Source organism: Microcaecilia unicolor, chromosome 3 (assembly GCF_901765095.1).
Source record: "Microcaecilia unicolor chromosome 3, aMicUni1.1, whole genome shotgun sequence".
Taxonomy (NCBI): domain Eukaryota; kingdom Metazoa; phylum Chordata; class Amphibia; order Gymnophiona; family Siphonopidae; genus Microcaecilia; species Microcaecilia unicolor.
Genome location: NC_044033.1, coordinates 135558726 through 135582803, shown reverse-complemented (window position 1 = coordinate 135582803; position 24078 = coordinate 135558726). Strand labels below are relative to the sequence as shown.

The 24078-nt window shown below is 41.1% G+C and overlaps 1 protein-coding gene across 2 annotated transcripts in view; it reads right to left on the bottom strand.

Moving 5' to 3' along the window:
• RGS7 (regulator of G protein signaling 7) overlaps nucleotides 1–24078 on the bottom strand; it is a 557085-nt gene that overhangs the window by 48618 nt on the left and 484389 nt on the right. For both annotated transcript variants that reach the window (XM_030196383.1, XM_030196384.1), the window contains 3 exons: nucleotides 21091–21165; nucleotides 15645–15743; nucleotides 1501–1562 (listed from right to left, as the gene is read on the bottom strand). In XM_030196383.1, the coding sequence (XP_030052243.1) occupies nucleotides 1501–1562; nucleotides 15645–15743; nucleotides 21091–21165 (236 nt within the window). The remainder of the gene's footprint in view (nucleotides 1–1500; nucleotides 1563–15644; nucleotides 15744–21090; nucleotides 21166–24078) is intronic.

Genomic DNA, 24078 nt, shown 5'->3' with positions numbered 1-24078 from the left:
AGTTGGGGGTAGTGGGTTTTGGGGGGCTCAGCACACAAGGTAAGGGAGCTATGTACCTGGGAGCAATTTATGAAGTCCACTGCAGTGCTATGGTGCCCGGTTGGTGTCCTGCATGCCAGGGGGACCAATGCACTACAAATGCTGGCTCCTCCCAAGTCCAAATGTCTTGGATTTGGATGTTTTTGACATGGACGTCTTTGGTTTTGAAAATCGCCAAAAGTCAAAGACATCCATGTCTAAGGACATCCAAATCCAAGGACGTCCTTGGTATTTTTGAAATGAAAGATGGACATCCCATCTTTTTTCGAAAATACGGTTTTCCCTGTCTCCGGATTTGGACGTTTTACAAAGATGTCCAAATCCCAACTTAGACATTTCTTTCAAAAATGCCCCTTTATGTCTGATTTTGGATGTTTTTCTAGAGACATCCTAAACTCGAGTGACAAACATAGGCATTTTGAAACCTGAAAAACTTTTTGGTTTGAAAATCACCTTTTTCCTAGATGATTTTTGCTCAGTGCAATTTTATTTTGGGGACCATTTTGGAAAAGAAAACATCCAAGAGAAAAACTCCCCAAAACAGCCTTTGGAATGTCTGGGGGCCATCATTCTTAGACATCCCAATAGAGTAGAGAGGCAGCCTAGTGGGCACCGTAATGGACTTCACATAAAAGGTCTCAGGTATATATCTCACCATAACCCCTTTATATTGTATGGTAAACTCTCTAGGAGCAGAAAAATACCTACTGTACCTCTCTGTACACCACTAAAAAAGCTCTCGAGCTTGCAGGTGTCACCTATGTAGGAATAGTAGGTATTTAGTGTATTTTGGAGGGTTCACACATTCCACCACAAGTGTACCAGTTAGAGTGGGATACGGGCCTGAATCGCCTTCTCTATAGTCCACTGCACTGACCACTAGGCTACACCTGGGACCTGCTTGCTGCTCTAATAGGAATGTTCATCATGTGAAGCTGTAATACAGCCTGGTATATACTGTCACTGTCACCTCTTAGGAGTCTGGGAGGGGGTCAGTGACCACTGGAGAAGGAAGGGGAGGTTATGCCTTAATCCCTTCAGTGGTCATTTAGGGCACTGTTTGGTTACTTATTCATGATTGAAACAGGTCTAGCCAAAACCATCTTAATGGTCGTAGACATTTTCATTTTGTTCTATTATTGCAGAGAAACATCTATCTTTTGGGGCTGATCTTGTCTCGCCTGAAACATGCCCCCTTGAAATATAGATGAACTGTAGAGCAAATTAGGGTGTTGAAAATTGCAACTTGTATGTTTTTAAGAGAAAAACGTCCTCTGCCACTTCATGATGTTTTTGGACATTTTTTTTGTGTGTTGAAAATGAGCCTCTTACTTAGGAAAGACAAATGCATGTTGTTGCATTAAATTTTGGTGACTATGAAAACTCTTCATCTGCTCACAGAAATTATCTTTAATATTTACATTTTACAAAACAAGAGATTTTACAATGTATAGTACTTACCTATCTGCAACTTTTGACATTTTTAATCGATGTCTATCTAACTGAATTTGCCAAAATTTTATCTGCAAAATGAAGGCAAAAAAATGGCATAAATAGACAATTTTTTCTTCATTTGGATAGCTTTTCCTTTTATTGATCTATACAGTTAAGGCTCAGTTTTGTCAGCATGAGGAGAAGTGCTGGATACATCAGCTTTTTCTTACTTTAATTCTGTGCTGCCTTTAAGATAAATTTTAAAATGAACCTAAGCATCTATGCACCTCAATGCAATATACCCACTTTCTGTCTCTCTGGAAAACACTGACACCTTGTGGACATTGCTGAAGCTTAAGTCTAATAGATAATACTACCACTTTGTAGTCTTAACCATCAACATGAGAACCAGGAAGAGAAAATAATGCCAAACCAGTCTGCTTCATGAAGGAGATAAGCTGCACAGGTCATAGTAGCATAGGACTCAGCAGAGGCAGGCTGTACCAGGTTTACCATAAGTGGACAGAGGCAATGAGCAACTTGGTGCCATGAAGGCTATGAGGGGTTTGGTGAACTGTAATTTTATTGTGTATCATATTGTATCATGTTTTGATCATGCAGTGAGAAGGCATATTTTAAGTAAAACTGCTTTTGATATTTGCTGCTGGCTGAAACAGTGGTGGTAGTGGTAAGAGATGTGGTACTGGTCATATTGAGCTTTCAGGAGCAGTGTGGGGGGCAGTGGCATACCAAGGGGGGGAGGTGGGGGCGGTCCGCCCCGGGTGCACGCCGCTGGGGGGGTGCCGCGCGCCTGTTGGCTCTTCGTTTTCATGCTCCCTCTGCCCCGGAACAGGTTACTTCCTATTCCGGGGCAGAGGGAGCATGAAAATGAAGAGCCGGCAGGCACGCGGCACCCCCCCCCCCAGCCGCGTGCACCCGGGGGGGGGGGGTCTTTTGCCAGGGGATTGGGGGTTTTTTCGCCGGGGGGGGCGTCGTGCTGTTCCGGAGGGGGGACGCTGCACCCGGGGGGCAGGGCACATCGGCGATCCGCCCCGGGTGTCAGCCCCCGTAGGAACGCCACTGGTGGGGGGGTGTAACTGTATAAAGCAAAAGTAGTACCAGTGTCCTGCAAGATTCACAAGCTGGGGGTACTGGACAACAAAATGAAGAGTCAGAAGGGGAAAGCAAGTGGACTGATAATGGATCAAGAAGTGTGAGAGGAGATTCACTGATGGAATGTTAGGAAGTGGCTGGGGGTAGCAGAAGGTGAAAGGGGAAAAATTACAGTGTGAGGTGAGAGAAAAGACTAACCAAAGAGAATATTAGAAGGGAACAGCTGGGTTGAGAGTGAAAAGCGGTATGACAGAAAGAGAGACAGACAAACAGAAAATAAGTGAAAGTAGAGATTAACATGAGTAGTAGGTGTATATTTAATAGAGTATCAGGGACGGGGGTCAAAATGGAGAGAAATAGGACTACAGTACAGAAGAGGAGAAGGAATAGGAATGCAAAGTATAACCTGAGCAGAGCCTGAGGGAGAGATACTTCTCTCACTCCATTTCCAATTCTCCCTTCCCTCCCATTCTAGATCCTTCTCTGAATTTCTGATTAAAAGTTTCAGTGAAAAAATAACCAGAACATCTGTTGGGTCAATAATCAAAAGCAATTAACTGGATAGCTGCTATCCAAAGGATGCCCCACCCAGGCCAATTTATAACTTTTCAGTGGCATTATCTGGATAGTGCTAGGGAGGAGCAAGGGCAGAGCATGAACGTTCTACCTAATTCTATGGATAGTCGGTGATATTAAGCTGATACGCATATAAAAAAGTTGGTCCAACTTAAACTGCATAGCTATTCAAATAGCATCTGAATATTGCTGTTATCCACATAGCTGGCACTGATTAACCTTGCAGACAGTAGTGCTGAATATTCATGGCCAATCTAAATGCCATGACCAGCATTTAAAACAACTGACTGCAGCATTTGAATATCCACCTGTGTATTTATAGAAGTTGCAATAAAGGAATTAATTTGACTACAAATAGTTTTGCATGCATATAAACATATTTTAAACTAGATACGGATACATAGTTCATCTTTTTATCAATCAGGATTGCATATAGTAATACTTCTACACAAAGTTTTGTTATTGGCCCCAACCTATGGTATTATCTTAAAACAACAATGCCAAATTCAATGGTTTTATGGTTCCATGGCAATACATAGTAGGCCTGTGAGAGTATCAGTTTTTTGGATAATCATACCTATCTACCTATATCTATCATATCTAATTACTTTGAGCCATGTGTCCACCTATTAGTGGCCAGTGGTATGCACATTTATGGGTCAGGTGACATACATAAGCAGTTGTGGATTCAGTAACTGCATGGGCTAGAAAAAGTCTTATGAATTGTCCGCCAGTTCACATGGATGGAAGATGGATGGGAATCAGTAGCACAGGTCATATCAGCCCACACAGAGGACAAACATCATGGCAGCTGTAGAAAGGGGAAAATGGAACTGTGATGCAGCCAGGCTGGGGAGTGAATTGAGGTCAGGCAGGGATGGGGTTGCTGGCATCACTGCTCTGTACATATCTTGCTAGTTTAGATGTGTTTTTATATAGTAATTTAGATATACAATTCCTGTGCAAATGTAAATATTGAAATCAAATTTCACACTCCTCACAAGTGATGTTGGAAATATCCAGGTACAGAAACTAACATATTATCCACTCTCCTGGGGATCTGGGGTCATTTGCATAATGGAAAAAGTTAGAAAATTTGACATGTAGTAATAAATAAAAAATGATAATTATTAGAAGCAGAAGTGGGTCCAAGGACATATGCACATAGCTGGCTCACAGGCAAGGTGATAAATTATCTTTATCACCCATACCCTCTAAGAGACTGAGGACAGTGGTCACCAAGGTCCAAACTATGATGGGTCATGCTAGCTGTTATATAAGTCTCTATGATTTCTCAAGGAACTGAAGGGTATACCTGGGTAGAATACATCACTTCCTGTTGTCGCTGTGCTGGAAAATACAGCAAATTGTTGACTACGTTTAACCAACCTTGGAGTTGCTCAATATGTTACGTGGTGTCAGAACTAAATTAGCGTGAAAGGTTACACTTGATTCCAGTTCTGCTACTATTGAGTTTGGCAGGGGATTGCACTATGAATTTTACGTATTTCAAGAGACAGTGGTGGATTATGAAACTGCAATTAACCTGGAAGAACAGCTGATGAAGAAATGTGCTCCCTTTCTCTTGTGATGAATTGGCATGGAAGCATATGAGCTGTATGAGACCCTAACTTTCTAGAGCAATGCAGATAAAATTGGTGTGAAGAAAATCCTTAACGCTTTCGAAAATTACTGCATCAGGGTAACAAATGTGACTAATGAAAGATACATCCTGAATAACAGGCTGAGGGAACCAAATGCATCTTTTCACACTATCTAACAGAGGTTAAGCATCTAATATAGCTGTGAGAGTACGGGGATCTAGAAGACTTATTCATACAGGATAGAATTGTTATCAACATCAGGGAAGACATTACTTGGCAAAATCTTCACCAGACAAAAAGGCTAACCCTGAATGACGCCATCACAATATGCCACACAAACAAAATTGCCTTTCTTTATTGCTGTTTATGTATGTAGTTAATATTTTTTGTCATTTTTAAACATTGTGAACCGCTTTGACACTATGGTATAAAGCAGTATATAAAACTGAATAAATCCAATCCAATCCAATTCACATGAAGGACATGATTGGCAAGGAAAAAGTACAGGAGCTATCCCAGCATAAGTCAGAGCACAGGCAACCACAAATATGCCAGGATTTCAGGTGGCTAGAAGCAAGCCAGAAGGATATGTACTCCTACTGAAATTACACTCATGAGGCAAAGAAGGAAGCATTCCCCGAGTATGGCAAACTCTAAAAACTCTGAATGAAAAAAAAAATCATTTTGCCAGTGCATGCAGAAGCCAGCTTAAAGTACACTCATTGGGTGATGACAACGATGACAGAGAAAGCCTCTTGGCCTTAAGAAGAGGTAAAAACAAAAACCTGAAGAAGTTATACATATGCTTACAGGTTGGATACAAGCTGGTGAGGTTCCACTTGGATACAGGGGCCACAATAAATCTCTTGCCAGAAGTGACAGAAAAACTCTTAGATCAAGATGTGCCCCATGGTCTCCTGAAACTAATATGTACATGTTCGCTAACACAGAAATACAAAGAATAGGGAGGATTTTAGTCAACATTATGAATCCTAAAGACAATCAGGGCTACAAAGTACATTTCTATATCCTGCAGTGACACAAAGAGTTGGTTGGGTGCTGAGACCTGACAGCAACTGCAGCTACTCTACCTAAACAGTGACCATGTGTTCACCATTGGTGCTGCTGAAACAAATACTAGAGGACAAGTACCCAGGCATATGACCAATTTCCAGGACACTTCACTAGATATGGCAAATTGGATGGGCAGCTGCACATACAAGTAGACCCCGCTATCCAACCGGTCCAGATAGTTTTGCAACATTTGCCAGTTGCTAGCAAGGAGAAAATCAAAATGGAATTACAAGAGATAGAAGCTCATGAGATTCTGGTTAAGATACAGGAGCTGTCAGAGTGGATATTAGCATTGCTGGTGGTCAGAAAACCTAATGAGAAATCAGAATATGTATAGACCTGAAACCACTCAACTGGGCTCTCCATGCTAACCCTGGAGGATATTCTCCTAGATTTATGTTAACTATGTTTGATACTACATTTGAGAAATATAAGTGATGCAGATTTCCTTTTGGAAATCCTGGAGAAGTTACACCTCAACTGCACATCTGCTGAATTTATGGGGCATGTGCTGTTGGCAAAAGGACTGAAGCTGGACCCTTTGAATGTCAAAGCAATAAACAATATGTCAGTGTCCACAGACAGACATGGGGTTTGAGATTATTTGGGATGGCAACATATCTGGCAAAGTTTGTACCTTAACTTTCTGAAATATGGTCGTCCATTACAGAACCAATTGAGCAGGAAAACAAATCCACTTGATAACCTGAGAGACATGATGCAGTGCTAGATGAGCTGAAACAACTATTGAGGGAGGCTTCAGTGTAGGATTCTATGATGCCAATGCTGATCCTACAGTGCAGTGTAATTCTAGCCAGCATGGTCTACCCAGTCTTTGGCGCATACCCAGCCAGTCAGGTTTTCAGGGTAACCATAATGTATGCAAATTTATCTCATCCAGATTCATTTTCGATATTCTGAAAACCAGACTGGCTGAGTGTGTGTGCCCTGAGGACTGGCTTGGGACATGCATATTCATCCTGATCACTGACATAGTAACATAGTAGGTGACGGCAGAAAAAAAACCTGTACGGTCCATCCAGTCTGCTCAATAAGATGATCTCATATGCGCTACTTTATATGTATACCTGACCTTGATTTGTATCTACCATTTTCAGGGCACAGACCGTAGACATCTGCCCAGTACTAGCTCCGCATCCCAACCACCGGTGCTGCCACCCAATCTCTGCTAAGCTTCTGAGGATCCATTCCTTCTGAACAGGATTCCTTTATGTTTATCCTACACGGTGGAGCAAAACTATGCGCAAATAGAGAAAGAGTTTCTAGTAATAGTTTATATGAAGAGTATTTTCATACTTATGCATATGCTGGACAAGTGACTATTCAAACCAGTCACAAGCCATTGATCTTCATCTTCAAGAAATCCCTGACAACTGTGCCTAAACAACTATAGAGAATAATATTTCAACTTCAGACATATTCCTTTGAACAGAAAAATGTATAAAGAAATGAGGTAGTCATTGCTGACACACTAAATCAAACCTTTCTACTGGCAGCCCAACACAGATCACAACTGGAGATTTTCACAGAAGATTTAGCCTTACTAATCAGTGAGGTGTGCCACTCAGAGACAGCACCAGTGTCAGGTTCTGAAACAATATATACTATTTGGTTTGCTGGAGAAAGTGATGAGATGTACCAGGTCATGGAAGAAGCAAATCCAGAGAGGTTGGCCAAGTACTGATGAGGTGCTGCCACTGGAGATTAAACATTTTCACAACTTTTGTGATGAACTGACTATCAAACAGAGCGTATCAAATGCGACTGTATGTTCCAACTGGAACCAGGCAAAAGATACTTGAATCAGTTCATACATGTGATTTTGGTATCAACAATGGCATTTGATGAGCTAGAGATGTATTTTTCTGGCCATTTATGAATCATGAAATTGAGAACTTTCTCCAGAAATGCTATAGATGTGTCAAGATCTAGTTGGACACTGCCTGAGAACCTCTTCACATCATCTGGCGCCTACTAGGCCATAACAAAAGGTAAGAATCAACAAACCCATGATTTGGTCCAGCGCTGTGACACATAAGTTTATGCCATCTTGAATTTATTTACAAATGAATATTTTTGGTAATGGCATAATTTTAAAGAAAGGTTTTGTTTGATTGACGCATGCAGTTTACATTGGGTGGTGGTTATTCCGCTATTTAAATGGGAAGACAAATGATAAGAGATTTAAAAGAGGTTGATTCTGATGTCTTCTTCACATTACATAAAGTAATTTTTGTTCATACTTTTGTATATATGTACTTTTCAGTAATTATTAGTGAAGCTTGGTTACACACTACAGACCATTACATTTCCCATTTTATGTTTGTTGATGTGATTGTTTGGGAAATTTGGATTTTTGTCCTTTTTGTATTTACAAAAAGGAAGGAATCAACATATTTCAATTCTAGGAATTTGAGTACATTGTAGCGTGGAATAGTAGAACAATTGCTTTGAAACTGACCACCAGGATAGCAACAAGTGCAAAGATATTATACATTGCCTTAAAAGGCATTTTGTATATCACGGTATTCCAGAAGAGGTGTTTAGAGACAACTCTCAGTTCAACTTCAGACAGTTTTCAGAATTTGCGCAACTCTATGAGTTTCAACATATGATGTCATCCCCCAGATAATACCCTCAGTTGAATGGGGAAGCAGAAAATGCGAACTGAACAGCAAAGCAAATTGCCCAAGTCAATCCATTCTTATGTCTACCGGATTGGAGGAATACAACGTATGATGCATTAGTAGAACCTCCAGCTCAAACCATGTTTGGTTGATGGACCTAGACTCTTTTACCTATCATCATAGACGATTTGCCATCATTTAGAGGTAGCTGAGGATAATTAGGCCTATTATTACAATAGGAGGGCCCTCAGCAAGGCAAGTCCTAAAAGAAGGACAGAGTGTCTGGGTCAAAATTGATGAGGACAGTGACTGGAGGAAGGCAGAGGTTACCAAATAACTACTATATTGCTTGTTCTTGGTCAAGATGGAGGATGGGTAAGTATGGAGACAAATGTCCAGATATATTTAACTGAGTTGTGAGTCCCCAATTGTGGTGAAAGACCTGGATTGCTCTACTAAGGTAGGAGCACCCTCAAATACTACCAAACAAGTACTCCATAACCCTGACATATTACAAATGAATATGCCAGCCAGAGGCACAAGACATCCAGAAGCTTTGCATCCTCCAGAATTTGGTTCATAGTCAGTCGTGGAACCACCACAGATTGTTGTAACCACCAGAACTTGGTTTGACCAAGAAGACTAGCCCAATATAGAGAATGTTGTTAGTTTTTTTTTTTTTTAATTATTATTGGAGAATTAAAAATATGCATAGTCATAATATGCACAGAAAATGCACCTCACATAGGTAATTACAACACAAACAGAATCAAATATACTATCATATAATCATGGGTCGCGTAGCCCACATTACGGAAGCTGAATTGGCATTAAACAACAAAAAAGAAAATAGTTTAAAGAAAACAAAATGGAATTCAATCTTACCATACAATAGGACCTATACTAGGATGTGAGACCCCAGGTGAGGGTTATGGGGTGGCTCTGAAATAACTCAGCCAAACAAGATATATAAAGGTGAAAATACTTTTATTCACCTGAGCCATGGGACCTGTTACCTCACTGGCCTGGAACCTCAGATGCAACCGTTTCTCTTATTTCTGCAAGAGGGGGGTTAGTGGTTCCGCTTTCTCAGCAAATATGTGAATAAACTTGCAGTAATACCCCATGATCACGAGGAAGGCTCATACTTGCTTCGGCTGAGGTGCTGGCACTCAGGTGATTGCTTCTACGTCCAGATCTGGGGTCTCATTTGTCCCTTTCCAACTGAGTACCCAGATATTGGACTTCTTGTCCTCCCAAGAAACACTTTTTGGGATTTGCTGTTAAACTAGCTGTCTGCAGACTATCCAGTAATGCTTCTACTCGGATAAGATGACTCCTTCAATATTTATTGTAGATGACAATGTCATCTAAATAGGCAGCTGCGTAGCTGCCATGGGGTCTAAGTAGGCAATTCACAAGACACTAGAAGGTAGCTGGGGCTGCATGAAGGCCAAACGGGAGCATCGTTAATTGGAACAAACCCTGGAGTATTGAAAAGGCTGTCTTCTCCTTGGTGGTAGGGGTGAGAGGTACCCGCCAATATCCCATGGTCAGGTCCAGGGTCAAAATGAATTGGGCCCCTCCCAGCTGCTTAATGAGTTCACCCACCCTCGGTTGAGGATCTTTCTCCGGACATGAGTCGTGACACTGCCAGAGTCCACTAGTGCTTGATATGGGTGTCCTTCTAACTCCACTTGTAGTATACAATTTCTATTTCCTGGAGGGGCAGCTTCTACAAAATTGCAGTCACGAGTGGCTATCAAACTCACATCCATAGCATATTCCTTTATATCTTGGCAGTCTTCTGCTATATGGCCTCTTCCCCCCACACCTGAAACAGGTGAGGGAGTATGGTTCCTGTAACTAAGGTAAAGGGCCATGATATATTCGTGGGGATGAGGGTTTCCATTGCTCCCACACCTTCCTTAGAAACCCGGGCCAGAGTGTGATTTCTGATCCCTCGGGTTGTCCTGTCCAGTTACCTCTCTTTTCCTTCCAGGACTTCAAAGTCACTTCTTCTCTTTATTAGATTCTGACTGGCTATGCCTGGTAGAAGGCTTTGGCTGCTTCTAATGCACTCTCTGGGGTCAGTTTGGGGTACTGCACACCCACTATTTCATAGGTAGTGGTAGTCCTTCTAGGAACTGCTCCAGGATGATGACTCTTGTGATCTCAAGGCCTGTTTTCCCCTCCGGTTGCAGCCATCTCCAGGCGACCTCCTTGAGATGGTAGAAAGAAACTTCAGGGGTTTTTTTTGGCTTGCAGGAAACCCTTCCAGAACCATTGCCAACATGCCTCTGGGGAGCAGCCCGCCCTCTCCAAGATGGCTGCTTTTATCTCTGCATAAGTGGCCATCTCCGCAAGATTAACATCCTGGAATGCAATCTAGCTGCTACCGGTCAATAAATTCCCCAGGTATGGTGTCCATGATGCCTCTGGCCAACCAGCAAAGCAGGCAGGTCTCTCAAAGGTGGTCACAAAATAGTCTGGGCCATCTTCAGGCACCATTTTCTTTAATACAGAAACCAAAGGGGCCTGCGAGCTCTGTTGTAGCTCTATGAGCTTCTGCAGCCCTTGCTGCTTACCTGTTGTTGCTATTGTAGCTGTTGCTGCTGTTCAAGATGCGCCTGCATAAACTCCACCAAGGCTTGGAGTAGCCTCTCTATGTTTTGCTGTTAATGGCCAGACCATGTAGTACACCAGTAAACCAAAAATAAAAGCCTGTCTGTCCAGCACCAGCTATATGTCCCCCCCTAACTAGGACAGGGGCTAACCCCTTTGGCCCGATGTCCAAGTGTAGTGCTGTTTAATAGGCCCAGCACCACGGTGGTCACAGATCCGCTTCCTCAGGCAGAATAAGCTCAGAATCCCATCACTGTCACCACACGTTTATAGGGTGGCCCTGAAAATAACTCAATAAACACTGTATGATATCTTAATAATGGGTTTAGAATAAAGTCTCTTATTTTTCTCAATATTTTGATAATTAAAAATTATGAAGAAAAGATCTCATTTAGACCATAAACCACACTCTTGGAACTTATAGTTTCCTGTATATGTGATTGGACAAACAAGTCATCATTGGTCTAAAAAACTTCCTGTTCACTGTTGTTGAATAGACAAATTTTTTTTATACATATACTTTATTTCACAATAGCTTTCTTTCAACAACTGTGTTCAATAAAATTGTTACTTAGCTTTCAGAAGCCCTGCTCATAAATAGCTTCAAATGATCGTCAAGTAATTTTTCTTGTAAAATGCTGTTGACTCCCAACAGGGACCCGTTTCGCTATGGCTTCTTCCAGAGACCCCACCTCTTTTTTTATGATGATCTCTTATGCTTTTATTCGTTATATGATTTTGCAGCTGAAAATTCAGCCCTCTTACCCTTAGCCTGGCCCTGTCTTTTAAACTCCATGGTACTGACTCTGCCCCTCCTGCCTTACTTACTCCAAGGGTAATATCAGTGCTCTTAAGGTGGCCCAGGTTAGTTAGAGAGGGACTTCTCTTAAGGGTGAGGGGCAGTGTTTTATAAACCCTCTCAGACAGGAGTACTCAATAAAAGAGAATATATATAACCCCTGCCATGGAATTTACATAGGAAATTTTATTATTATCGTGAAACATCTCTAACTGTGTGAGATCAAGGGTGATATAACTCTTCCCTTGCCAGCCAATCAAACACTTACATAGGAACCATAAAAAGAAAGTGGCTCCCAAAACAAGTGTATGAACTGTAATTCAATAAATTGTTTCCTTCTCAATTGAGTGGACCTAGCCACATTGGGAAAGATTTGAATTCTTTGACCACAACATAAGGAATCTTTATTTTTAAAGTAAACTCTGAGAACTATAAGTTTATGCTTTTCTGTAGACAGCATAACAAAGAAGGATGTCCTAGTTTTAATATCATCATTACAGATTTCAAGGAAATTAGTCAAATCTAAACTAGCCCCATCTAAAGAGTCAAGGTCACTCTCATTAGGATTCTCCACACAGAAGCATTGAGAAATATAAGACTAAGCAATTACTATTTCTTAAGATGATGAAATTATTAGCACCTCCTTAAATTTTTTATTCAACAAAATCTCAGATGAAAGCAATTATGTTTGAGGCAACTTCAGCACTCAGATTTTTAGAGCATAGTGAGTTTTCTAGCCTCTCCACTGCATACTGCAAAGTTGGGCTAACTTTAATCGTTGAAACTCCTGAAGCCTGAAGAGTAGAAATCTGATGCTCCATCACTTGGAGTCTCTTATCCACTGAGGCAAACTTGTTATCCATATCCTCTAGTTTTTCAACAGTTTCCTGAGTAAAGGTACACAGCTGTTGAACCTGAGATTTAATCAGTCCTGGTGACCACAGCTCAAATATCATGCAAGGTAATGCTTGTCCTGGTTTGGGGGTGGGCATTCCCTCAAAACCAATAAGAGAAACTAGCTTAGGCATAGGAATACCTGTAGATAATATCGACATCAAACCATCAGCAGATGCACCTCCTTTATCTACTGGACTACCACCATGAGGATAAAAAGGAGTTAGACATCACACATTCTCACAGTAACCACTGCCTTGGACTGAGCCTTCTGTTTTTTTCCTCCATGATGTTAAAAATTAGAACTAGCTCCAAGATGCTCCCCAGGGGCATCGCATGCCCCTTTGGCCATGCTCTGCAGCCATGCACCTGTGGCCATGTACCACAGGGGCCACTCAGTTTTAAGGCATTCTGGTGGCAACTAAGATTGACCTCACTTCTGTGCACACAAGTCCTTCAAGCAAGCCAGAAAGTTTGGGAACCTCCAGAAAATTGTCCTCACTCTCCCTCATGTCAGCAGCCCCTCCATATGACTATCAGGCTCCAATAAAACCACAGGGGCTGCTTTTAAGGTATTCTGGTGGTGCCTAAGAGATGCGTCATTCCTGTGCACATAAGTCCCCCAATCACACCAGAAAGTTTGGAAACCTCCAGAAAGGAGTCCACACTATCCCTCATGTAAGCAGCTCCACCAGATGACAATTGAGCTCTAATGAGACCACAGGGGCCTCTCAGTTTTAAGGTGTTCCAGTGGCACCTAAGATTGTTGTCACTCCTATGTGCACAAGTCCTTCAAGAGAGCCAGAAAGTTTGGGAACCTCCTTCATGTATAATCATTCTCCTTCATGTCAGTAGCTCCTCCAGATGATGAGTCATGCTAATTGTGGTATTAGTCTCTATGATCTCTCAAGTAAATGGAGGGTGTGCCTGTGTAGACTACCTCTCATCCTGGTGTTACCCAAATAAGGTGTTAGATACTAATTGCTTAGCTAAATGTATCTGATCTTAGGAAGTCATTCAAAAAATAGTTAACTGGTTTAATGAAATAAGGTATTTGGATAATAGGTCAGTTACTGAATAACCTATGGTCTATTATGCTGTATTGTTTGCATTCTTATGACTGTTTTTCCTTCATGCTTGGTGTAGCTAGAAGTAGTATGGGGACTGAAGAAAACTCAAATCTTATCTTTAACCAGGTTAAAAGCTTAAACTTACTTGATGGTGGTCTTCAATTTTAAAGTACCATTAATTGTAGGAAAACCTGATGTCTGATTTCAGGTTTAAAATTTTTATCTTTGAAAACCCATTACTCTACAATTTTGTTCAGCTCAAATAAAACTTATTCTTGAAACACTAAGGGCTTCTTTCAGCCTTGAAATACAATGTTATTTGGCTTTTATATATTTGAATATATCAAACTAAGATGAAAGGCTCCATTGGTTGCCGAAAGAAGCAAGTTTTTTTTTTTTTTAATAAGCTTTGCTGTCTAGTTTATAAGATCCTGGTAGGTATGGCACCAAGTTATATGTTTCCCCTAATTAATACATGTTCTTCAAAGTATGATACTCACAATAGCCCAAATATATCTGCCCCTTCTTTTAAAGGATTCCTTTTTAAGAAATATTTTACAGCCTTATTCTCTTACCAGTCATCTCAAATTTGGAACTTCCTACCTACTTTGGTGAAAAAAACAATTAAATTACTTAATTTTTTGTAAAATGTTGATGACAAACTTATTTAGAAGGTATATACTTTCTAATTAGATATTGTGAAGTTACTGTATTGTAATTTTTCTTGATATTGTAAGCTCCCAGTCCGGTTGACTTTTTTTTTTATACTGTAATTCACTCCGAACCTATTTAAGGTGTTGGAGGGGAATCTCTCTCTCTCTCTCTCTTTCTCTCAATTTTCTAGTGGTTGTCTTGTTTGGATTCCCTGTGAATTCAACAAAATCACTCCATGAGTTTCCCTAGCAAATCCAGCAAACTTAAAACACCACTGTATACTGTTGCCATTAAGGTAAAAAAAAAAGCACCTATTTGCAGGCTATTTTATAAATGCACCTATGCATCTTTATAAAATATTTACACAAAGTATGCAGAAAATCACTGGTAAAACAGACCCATGTATATTTATACCAACCCCAAAACAGATGTAAATATACATATATACAATGCACACTCTGCCTAAATTCCACCTCAGAACATGCCTACAACAATAATGAACTTACCATTACACATGAAGTAATGTTATAAGAGACTTTATTCATGTGTATATATTGCAATGTATGCATGAAAATGACTTTATAAAATTACCCCCACATGAGGCAATAAACAACAGTGTTTTCCATAGGTAAAATGGCATTTTATCTATGGATATTGAGGCTTTGATTACTGCTCAACCTGTTATCAGGTAAGTGTATTCATTTTGATAGCATGCATACATTTACCTGTGGAGAGCAGAAGTGTTTCCTAGGGTAGAGTGTGGGCAAAGACCAGAAACACACCATAGATTTGATAATCAAAAACTACATATGTTTTTCTTAGTGGGAAAATTAAGCACAGAAAAGTCTCTGTGCAATTTTGCAGAAGGGCATTATTCAAAGCAAAATCTTACATGCACATTTTCTCTGATTGTTGGTGCAGACTTCAGAGTTATAACTATCCATACAGTTTGCACCAATGCAGCCAGTTTTGACTATTATCCCAAAGATACCATACTGTATATAGAATCTCACAACAGAAATTTATCTTACAATTTTTAGATTTTAATCCATGACCTTCAACAACTTTTTTTGATACAAAACATTGTAAATATTGATTTCAAAGTTTTTCAGACCTGTTGGTGTAATTCATCTTCTGTTGGTGGTTTAGATTCTGTCACTGGTATATGGGTTGGACTGTGACTTCGAATATCATTTTGTAATCCGTAGACTGACTATGTACAAGCACAGAAAGAACTGTATTACATTTTTAATCTATATTTGTAAGGTTCTGTTTTATGTATGCATTTTTATAAGAAAACAAAAGTGATAATGTTCCCACAATGAATAATCTAAATAATCACTTTACCAGAACAACAAAAAAATTCTAAAAGAATTCTTTAATTGATATCAGATTCTAAAGAATATGAATTTATTATGTTTGTGTATGTTATGCTTCCTTTTTATTACCTTAAGGTAATGCTTTGTATAATTGCAAAATTATTATGAATAGAACAAAATTTTAAAATATTCTAAAAATAAATATGTACTTATTTCTCCTTTCTATAAAACCTAGACAGGCAGGGCTGGCCCAATCATTAGACAAGACTAAGCAAATACCCAGGGCAGCAGCTTTTGATTATATTAAGCAATTCTCTCATACTCTGCTCCCATTTCTTACCATTATGATTATTACTAGCCTTAAATACGGTCAATTCCCCCCACTAACTGGAAGCATCCATTGATTCGCCCAAAACCAAAGATCCCAAAGCTTGGAGCCTCTACTCCTTCTAACCTCCATCCATATAATATATTATTGAATCCATAGTGTAAGAACAGATACTGCTGCATTTCTGAGTGAACGCTTCCATCTTCTACAGAGTGGCTGACTGGACATATATGCAGTTACGTTACCTATTGAATAGTGTTTCATTGTTATTTCCATGTGAGAACGGTGCCATCTACTGGAGTTCTGTTGCATAACCAATGAGTTTGGTGCACATCTCATAGCCCCTGATGCATCCATTGCGTGGGCGAAATATGGCCTGTGTCAGGTAGTTCTGGTTTTTGTATTACTAACTAGTAAAACAGGCCCATTTCTGAACGAAATGAAACGGGCGCTAGCAAGGTTGTCCTCTAATGGCAATTATGTTTTAAAGGGAACTATTAGGAGAGAGTATGTGTGAGAGAGAAAGACTGTGTGTCAGAGAGAGAGAGTGTGTGATTCAGGGGCGTAGCCAGACTTCGGCGGGAGGGGGGTCTGTGGCTGTGAGGAGCTTGCCATATAAACCCCATTGCTTATATGATTCTGTCCTTATTTTGATGTATTACTCTTGTCATTATTCCAATACACAACTTTTCTTTATTAGAAATTGTATGCTTTCTTTTAAATTGCATATAATTTTATATTATATTATACCTTCCATTGTTAGCCACTCTGAGCTTATAGGGACACTATCCTGCTTATAATCGAACGAGAAAAACGCCCAAGTTCCGACCTAAATCGGGAGATGGACGTTTATCTCACAAAAATGAATAACACGGTATAATCGAAAGCCAAACTTGGACGTTTTCAACTGCACTCCATCGCGGAAGCGTACAAAGTTGACGGGGGCGTGTTGGAGGCGTGGTGAAGGCGGGACTGGGGCATGGTTATCACCCGAACAGAGATGGGCGCCTTTCGTCGATAATGGAAAAAAAGTATGCGTTTGTAGCTAGAATTTAGGGCACTCTTCCTGGACCCTGTTTTTTCACGAATAAGGCCCCAAAAAGTGCCCTAAATGACCAGATTACCACCAGAGGGAATCGGGGATGACCTCCCCTGACTCCCCCAGTGGTCACTAACCCCCTCCCACCACAAAAAATGATGTTTCACAACTTTTTATTTTCACCCTCAAATCTCATACCCACCTCCCTGGCAGCAGTATGCAGGTCCCTGGAGCAGTTGTTAGGGGGTGCAGTGGACTTCAGGCAGGTGGACCCAGGCCCATCCCCCCCCCACCTGTTACAATTGTGCTGCTTAATGCTTAGTCGTCCAACCCCCCCCAAACCCACTGTACCCACATGTAGGTGCCCCCCTTCACCCCTTAGGGCTATAGTAATGGTGTAGTGTTGTGGGCAGTGGGTTTTGAGGGGGATTTGGGGGGCTCAACACACAAGGGAAGGGTGCTATGCACCTGGGAGCTCTTTTACCTTTTTTTTTTGTTTTTGTAAAAGTGCCCCCTAGGGTGCCCGGTTGGTGTCCTGGCATGTGAGGGGGACCAGTGCACTATGAATCCTGGCCCCTCCCACGAACAAATGCCTTGGATTTATTCGTTTTTGAGCCGGGCGCTTTCATTTTCCATTATCGCTGAAAAGCAAAAACACCCAGCTCACAAATTGTCGAATAAAACATGGACGTCTATTTTTTTTCAAAAATATAGTTCGGTCCGCCCCTTCACGGACCCGTTCTCGGAGATAAACGCCCATGGAGATAGACGTTTTCGTTCGATTATACCCCTCCATGGAATATAAAAACTGGAATTAAATTAAACACTTTATCTAAATTAAAGAATAACCATCATCATTATATTACTTCTAAGCACCATGATGGGGAACTGGTTGCTGGCTTTGAGACAAGACTGCCCTATTTTAGAACCACCAATATTACATTTTAAAGTTCTCTCTGGCCTATGACAGTATTCCATTCCAGTATTTGTCATATTGTCACAAGCCCCAGGTGGTATTTAAAGCCCTAATATTATCAAAATTACATATTGGTAATTCACATGAAAGTTAACATAAATATTACCATTGAAGTCTCTTTTTTTCTTAATGTGTCTCTCATGCTCTATTTATTTATTTTCCTATTATTTTATTTTATTTATGACATTTATATCCCACATTAGCCCGTGTAGAACTCAGGTTCAATGTGGCTTACATAATAATTAGAAAAGAATCAACATGTTCAAAATATATTAACAGAAAGTAAAATACATCATATAATGTTAGACCAGTAAAACTTGAGTTAGGAACAGATGTAATTAAATACTTAGGGCCCTGTTCACTAAGGTGTGCTACATGTACTAGTGTTATAGAAACTCTAGGGGGGTCTTTTACTAAAGCTTAGCTCGAGTTATCTGCAGCAGGGCCCATTTTATTCCTATAGGCCCTGCTGCAGATAACTCGAGCTAAGCTTTAGTAAAAGACCCCCCTAGGCTTGATAGAAATAACTTTTTTTTTGTATTTACATACATTTGTTAAGCCTAGGAGCTACTCTTTTTCTAATCTGACCCCTATGAAAGCATCAAACTGATACATAAACTATCCCTCCGATATTCAAAACCATTTAACTGGCCAGGAATGACACCTGGTTGTTTAAATGGTACTTAGCTGGCTATATGGCGATATTCAGCAGGAGATTGCTGGCTGTCTCCCGCTGAATATAGCTGGTTAGCACCTAGCAGGTAGCTGGTTATACCGGGCAACATAACCGGCTATCCATTAATTTTCACATATTGCTAGCTAAATTGGCAGACCTATCTTTGTCCATTTCCAACTTAACTGGCCAGCGCTGAATTGGCTTGGCTGGTTAATTTGAGAACCAGCCAAAAATAAGAACATAAGAGTAGCCATACTGGGTCAGACCAATGGTCCATCTAGCCCAGTATCCTGTTTTCCAAACAGTGGCCAATCCAGTCACAAGTACCTGGCAGAAACCCAAATCATGGCAACACTCCATACTACAAATCCCAGGACAGGGCAGTTGCTTCCCATGTCTGTCTCAATAGCAGACTATGGACTTTTCCTCCAGGATATGCTAACCCAGATATGCTAACCCTAATATGCTAACTGCTGTTACCACAACCTCTGGAAAGAGTTCCAGAGCTTAACTATTCATTGAGAGAAAAAATATTTCCTCCTATTTGTTTTAAAAGTATTTCCATGTAACTTCCTCGAGTGTCCCCTAGTCTTTGTATTTTTGGAACAAGTAAAAAATAGATCTTCTTCTACTCATTCTACACCCCTCACGATTTGTAGACCTTAATCATTTCTCCCCTCAGCCATCTCTTTTCGAAGCTGAAAAACCCTAACCTCTTTAGCCTTTCCTCATACAAGAGGAGTCCATCCCCTTTATCATTTTAGTTGCACTTCTTCGAACTTTTTCTAATTCCGCTATATCTTTTTTGGGATACGGTGACCAGAACTGAACGCAATACTCAAGGTGAGGACGCACCATGGAGCAATACAAAGGCATTATAGTATTTTCAGTCTTATTCACCGTCCCTTTCCTAATAATTCCTAGCATTCTGTTTGCTTTTCTGGCTGCCACTGAACACTGAGCAGAAGACGTGAGCGTACTATCTACAATGACACCCAGATCTTTTTCTTCAGCGCTGACCCCCAAGGTGGAGCCTAGCATCAGGTAACTATGATTCAGATTATTCTTTCCAATGTACATCACCTTGCATTTGTCCACATTAAATTTCATCTGCCATTTGGATGCCCAGTCTTCCAATTTCCTAAGGTCCTCCTGCAATATTTCACAGTCCCCACGTGTTTTAACAACCTTGAATAGTTTTGTATCATCTGCAAATCTGATCACCTCACTCGCCATCCCTGCAACACTCCACTGTTTACTCTCCTCCATTGAGAGAAATGACCATTAACCCTACCCTCTGTTTTCTGTCCAATAACCAATTCCTAATCCACACCAGAACCTTGCCTCCTGTCCCAAGACTCTTAATTTTCTCATGAGGAACTTTATCAAAAGCTTTCTGAAAATCTAGACACACTACATCAACTGGCTCACCTTTATGCACATGTTTATTCATGTCTTCAAAGAACTGAAGCAAATTGGTGAGGCAAGACTTCCCTCGGCTGAACCCATGCTGGCTCTGTCCCATTAAGCCATGTTTGTCTACGTGTTCTATAATTTTATTCTTTATAATAGTTTACACTATTTTGCCCGACACCAACGTCAGGCTTACCAGTCTATAATTTCCCGGATCATCCTAGAATCCTTTTTAAAAATCGGCATCACATTGGCCACCCTCCAATCTTCAGTTACTACAGACAATTTTAATGACAGGTTACATAGTACTAACAGATATTCAATGCCGGGCACCAGAAACAGCCTGGCATTGAATATCCAGGCTCAGCGCTGACCATGGGAGGCAGCACGGCTACCTCCTGGAGTCTGAATATCGGCCCCTTTGAATGAAACATGAACGAGTATAGTGTGCCTCCTGAAATGAGATATGGTCAAAAATAAATGGTATGCTACTTTTGCTCTAAAAATGGTACAAGATTTTAAATATGCAATGGAAGAGAAAAAGGTGATTTCTAAACAAGTCTCAACAAGGATGCAAAACTGGCAAATATTGGTAAGTTGATAGTTATGGAACTTCATTATCAAGAATGGATCTTAACTCATGACTTGCAGTTCAGAAGATCTCTCTTATCATCTGGGATCAAATAGGTATCCCTTTAGTCCACTGGCATTTCGCTGGTTGGGTGGTGGGGGTAGTTTGGTCAGTTCCTTGAGGACTCTAGTATAATGTAGTTAGCCCTCTAACTCTGCTGATATCCAATAAAACTTACCTTCCTTGTTTTATGAGGATTTCTCATTCTTGATGACTTTTTTATATCAACTTCTGTGGTATTTACACAGCCAGGCTAAAAAGTGAAAAGAAAGAAAAAATATATTTTAAAACTTTAACTCTTTTTTTTTACATGACCATTTCATTAGATATTCAGTTTTATAATGGGCAGGTTCAGTGATAGAGAATATAAATAGTATAGGGGTAATTTTCAAAGGGGGTAGATATTCAACAGGGATTAAGCAGGTAGGAGAGGCTCTTGCCCTGTCCCTGGAAATTCATCAGAACTTAAACCATACAGTGTCATAGCACTGTGCAATTAGTGCCAGGGTGCTCTGTGGGCAGAATCAGCGCGCAGTCAGCGGTTATGTGGGCACTGACCACATTCAGTGCCAGTGGTTGCATAGCTAATGAGGTAAAAAGGACTGTACAAAAGTCAGTCCTATTTTTTCCTGCTTAGCTATGCAGGTACTGGCACTGAATAATGGCTGACACCCCCATAAAATCCAGGTTGATGGCTGACCCGGATATCCATGCAGATGTCCAGTCATAGCCCTGGCATTGAATATCTGGATTAGATTCAGCCCAAGATGATCCATGGCTTTAAAACCACTAACTGACACTGGCTGAATATTGCAAGTATAGCAAGTGTCCTATGAAGAAGTTCAGCCGTATATACATTTAAGATAAGTTCCTGCACAATACTGAAATCAGAGTAATTTGATATCTTGTATTTCCCCACATAAATGGATTTGAAAATTGTCTTCAGAAGCTGTGCTTGACAATTTTTGGTTTCACCTTTGTAAATAAACAGTTCTGATTTACTATCACGCTTATTTTCGAAAGAGAAGGACGCCCATCTTTCAACACAAATCAGGAGATGGGCGTCCTTCTTGCAAGGTCGTCCAAATCGGCATAATTGAAAGCCGATTTTTTGACACCCTCGACTGCGTGTCAGCAGGGTAGCAGAGGTTGGACTGGGGCGTGATTAGGAGATGGTCGTCCTCGGCCGATAATAGAAAAAAGAAGGGCGTCCCTGACGAGCACTTGGCCGACTTTACTTGGTCCATTTTTTTTCACGACCAAGCCTCAAAAAGGTGTCCCAACTGACCAGATGACTACCGGAAGGAATCAGGGATGACCTCCCCTTGCTCCCCCAGTGGTCACTAACCCCCCTCTCACCATAAAAAACAAGTTTAAAAATACTTTTTTGCCAGCCTCAAATTTTTTTTTATTTATTTTTGCTACATTTGTACCCCACGCTTTCCCACTCATGGCAGGCTCAATGCGGCAGGCAATGGAGGGTTAAGTGACTTGCCCAGAGTCACAAGGAGCTGCCTGTGCCAGGAATTGAACTCACTTCCTCAGTTCCCCAGGACCAAAGTCCACCACCCTAACCACTAGGCCACTTCTCCACACACAAATGCCATACTCAGGTCCATCACACCAGTATACAGGTCCCAGGAGCAGTTGTAGTGGGTGCAGTGTACAGTGGGGGAAATAAGTATTTGATCCCTTGCTGATTTTGTAAGTTTGCCCACTGACAAAGACATGAGCAGCCCATAATTGAAGGGTAGGTTATTGGTAACAGTGAGAGATAGCACATCACAAATTAAATCCGGAAAATCACATTGTGGAAAGTATATGAATTTATTTGCATTCTGCAGAGGGAAATAAGTATTTAATCCCTCTGGCAAACAAGACCTAATACTTGGTGGCAAAACCCTTGTTGGCAAGCACAGCGGTCAGACGTCTTCTGTAGTTGATGATGAGGTTTGCACACATGTCAGGAGGAATTTTGGTCCACTCCTCTTTGCAGATCATCTCTAAATCATTAAGAGTTCTGGGCTGTCGCTTGGCAACTCGCAGCTTCAGCTCCCTCCATAAGTTTTCAATGGGATTAAGGTCTGGTGACTGGCTAGGCCACTCCATGACCCTAATGTGCTTCTTCCTGAGCCACTCCTTTGTTGCCTTGGCTGTATGTTTTGGGTCATTGTCGTGCTGGAAGACCCTGCCACGACCCATTTTTAAGGCCCTGGCGGAGGGAAGGAGGTTGTCACTCAGAATTGTACGGTACATGGCCCCATCCATTCTCCCATTGATGCGGTGAAGTAGTCCTGTGCCCTTAGCAGAGAAACACCCCCAAAACATAACATTTCCACCTCCATGCTTGACAGTGGGGACGGTGTTCTTTGGGTCATAGGCAGCATTTCTCTTCCTCCAAACACAGCGAGTTGAGTTCATGCCAAAGAGCTCAATTTTTGTCTCATCTGACCACAGCACCTTCTCCCAATCACTCTCGGCATCATCCAGGTGTTCACTGGCAAACTTCAGACGGGCCGTCACATGTGCCTTCCGGAGCAGGGGGACCTTGCGGGCACTGCAGGATTGCAATCCGTTATGTCGTAATGTGTTACCAATGGTTTTCGTAGTGACAGTGGTCCCAGCTGCCTTGAGATCATTGACAAGTTCCCCCCTTGTAGTTGTAGGCTGATTTCTAACCTTCCTCATGATCAAGGATACCCCACGAGGTGAGATTTTGCGTGGAGCCCCAGATCTTTGTCGATTGACAGTCATTTTGTACTTCTTCCATTTTCTTACTATGGCACCAACAGTTGTCTCCTTCTCGCCCAGCGTCTTACTGATGGTTTTGTAGCCCATTCCAGCCTTGTGCAGGTGTATGATCTTGTCCCTGACATCCTTAGACAGCTCCTTGCTCTTGGCCATTTTGTAGAGGTTAGAGTCTGACTGATTCACTGAGTCTGTGGACAGGTGTCTTTCATACAGGTGACCATTGCCGACAGCTGTCTGTCATGCAGGTAACGAGTTGATTTGGAGCATCTACCTGGTCTGTAGGGGCCAGATCTCTTACTGGTTGGTGGGGGATCAAATACTTATTTCCCTCTGCAGAATGCAAATAAATTCATATACTTTCCACAATGTGATTTTCCGGATTTAATTTGTGATGTGCTATCTCTCACTGTTACCA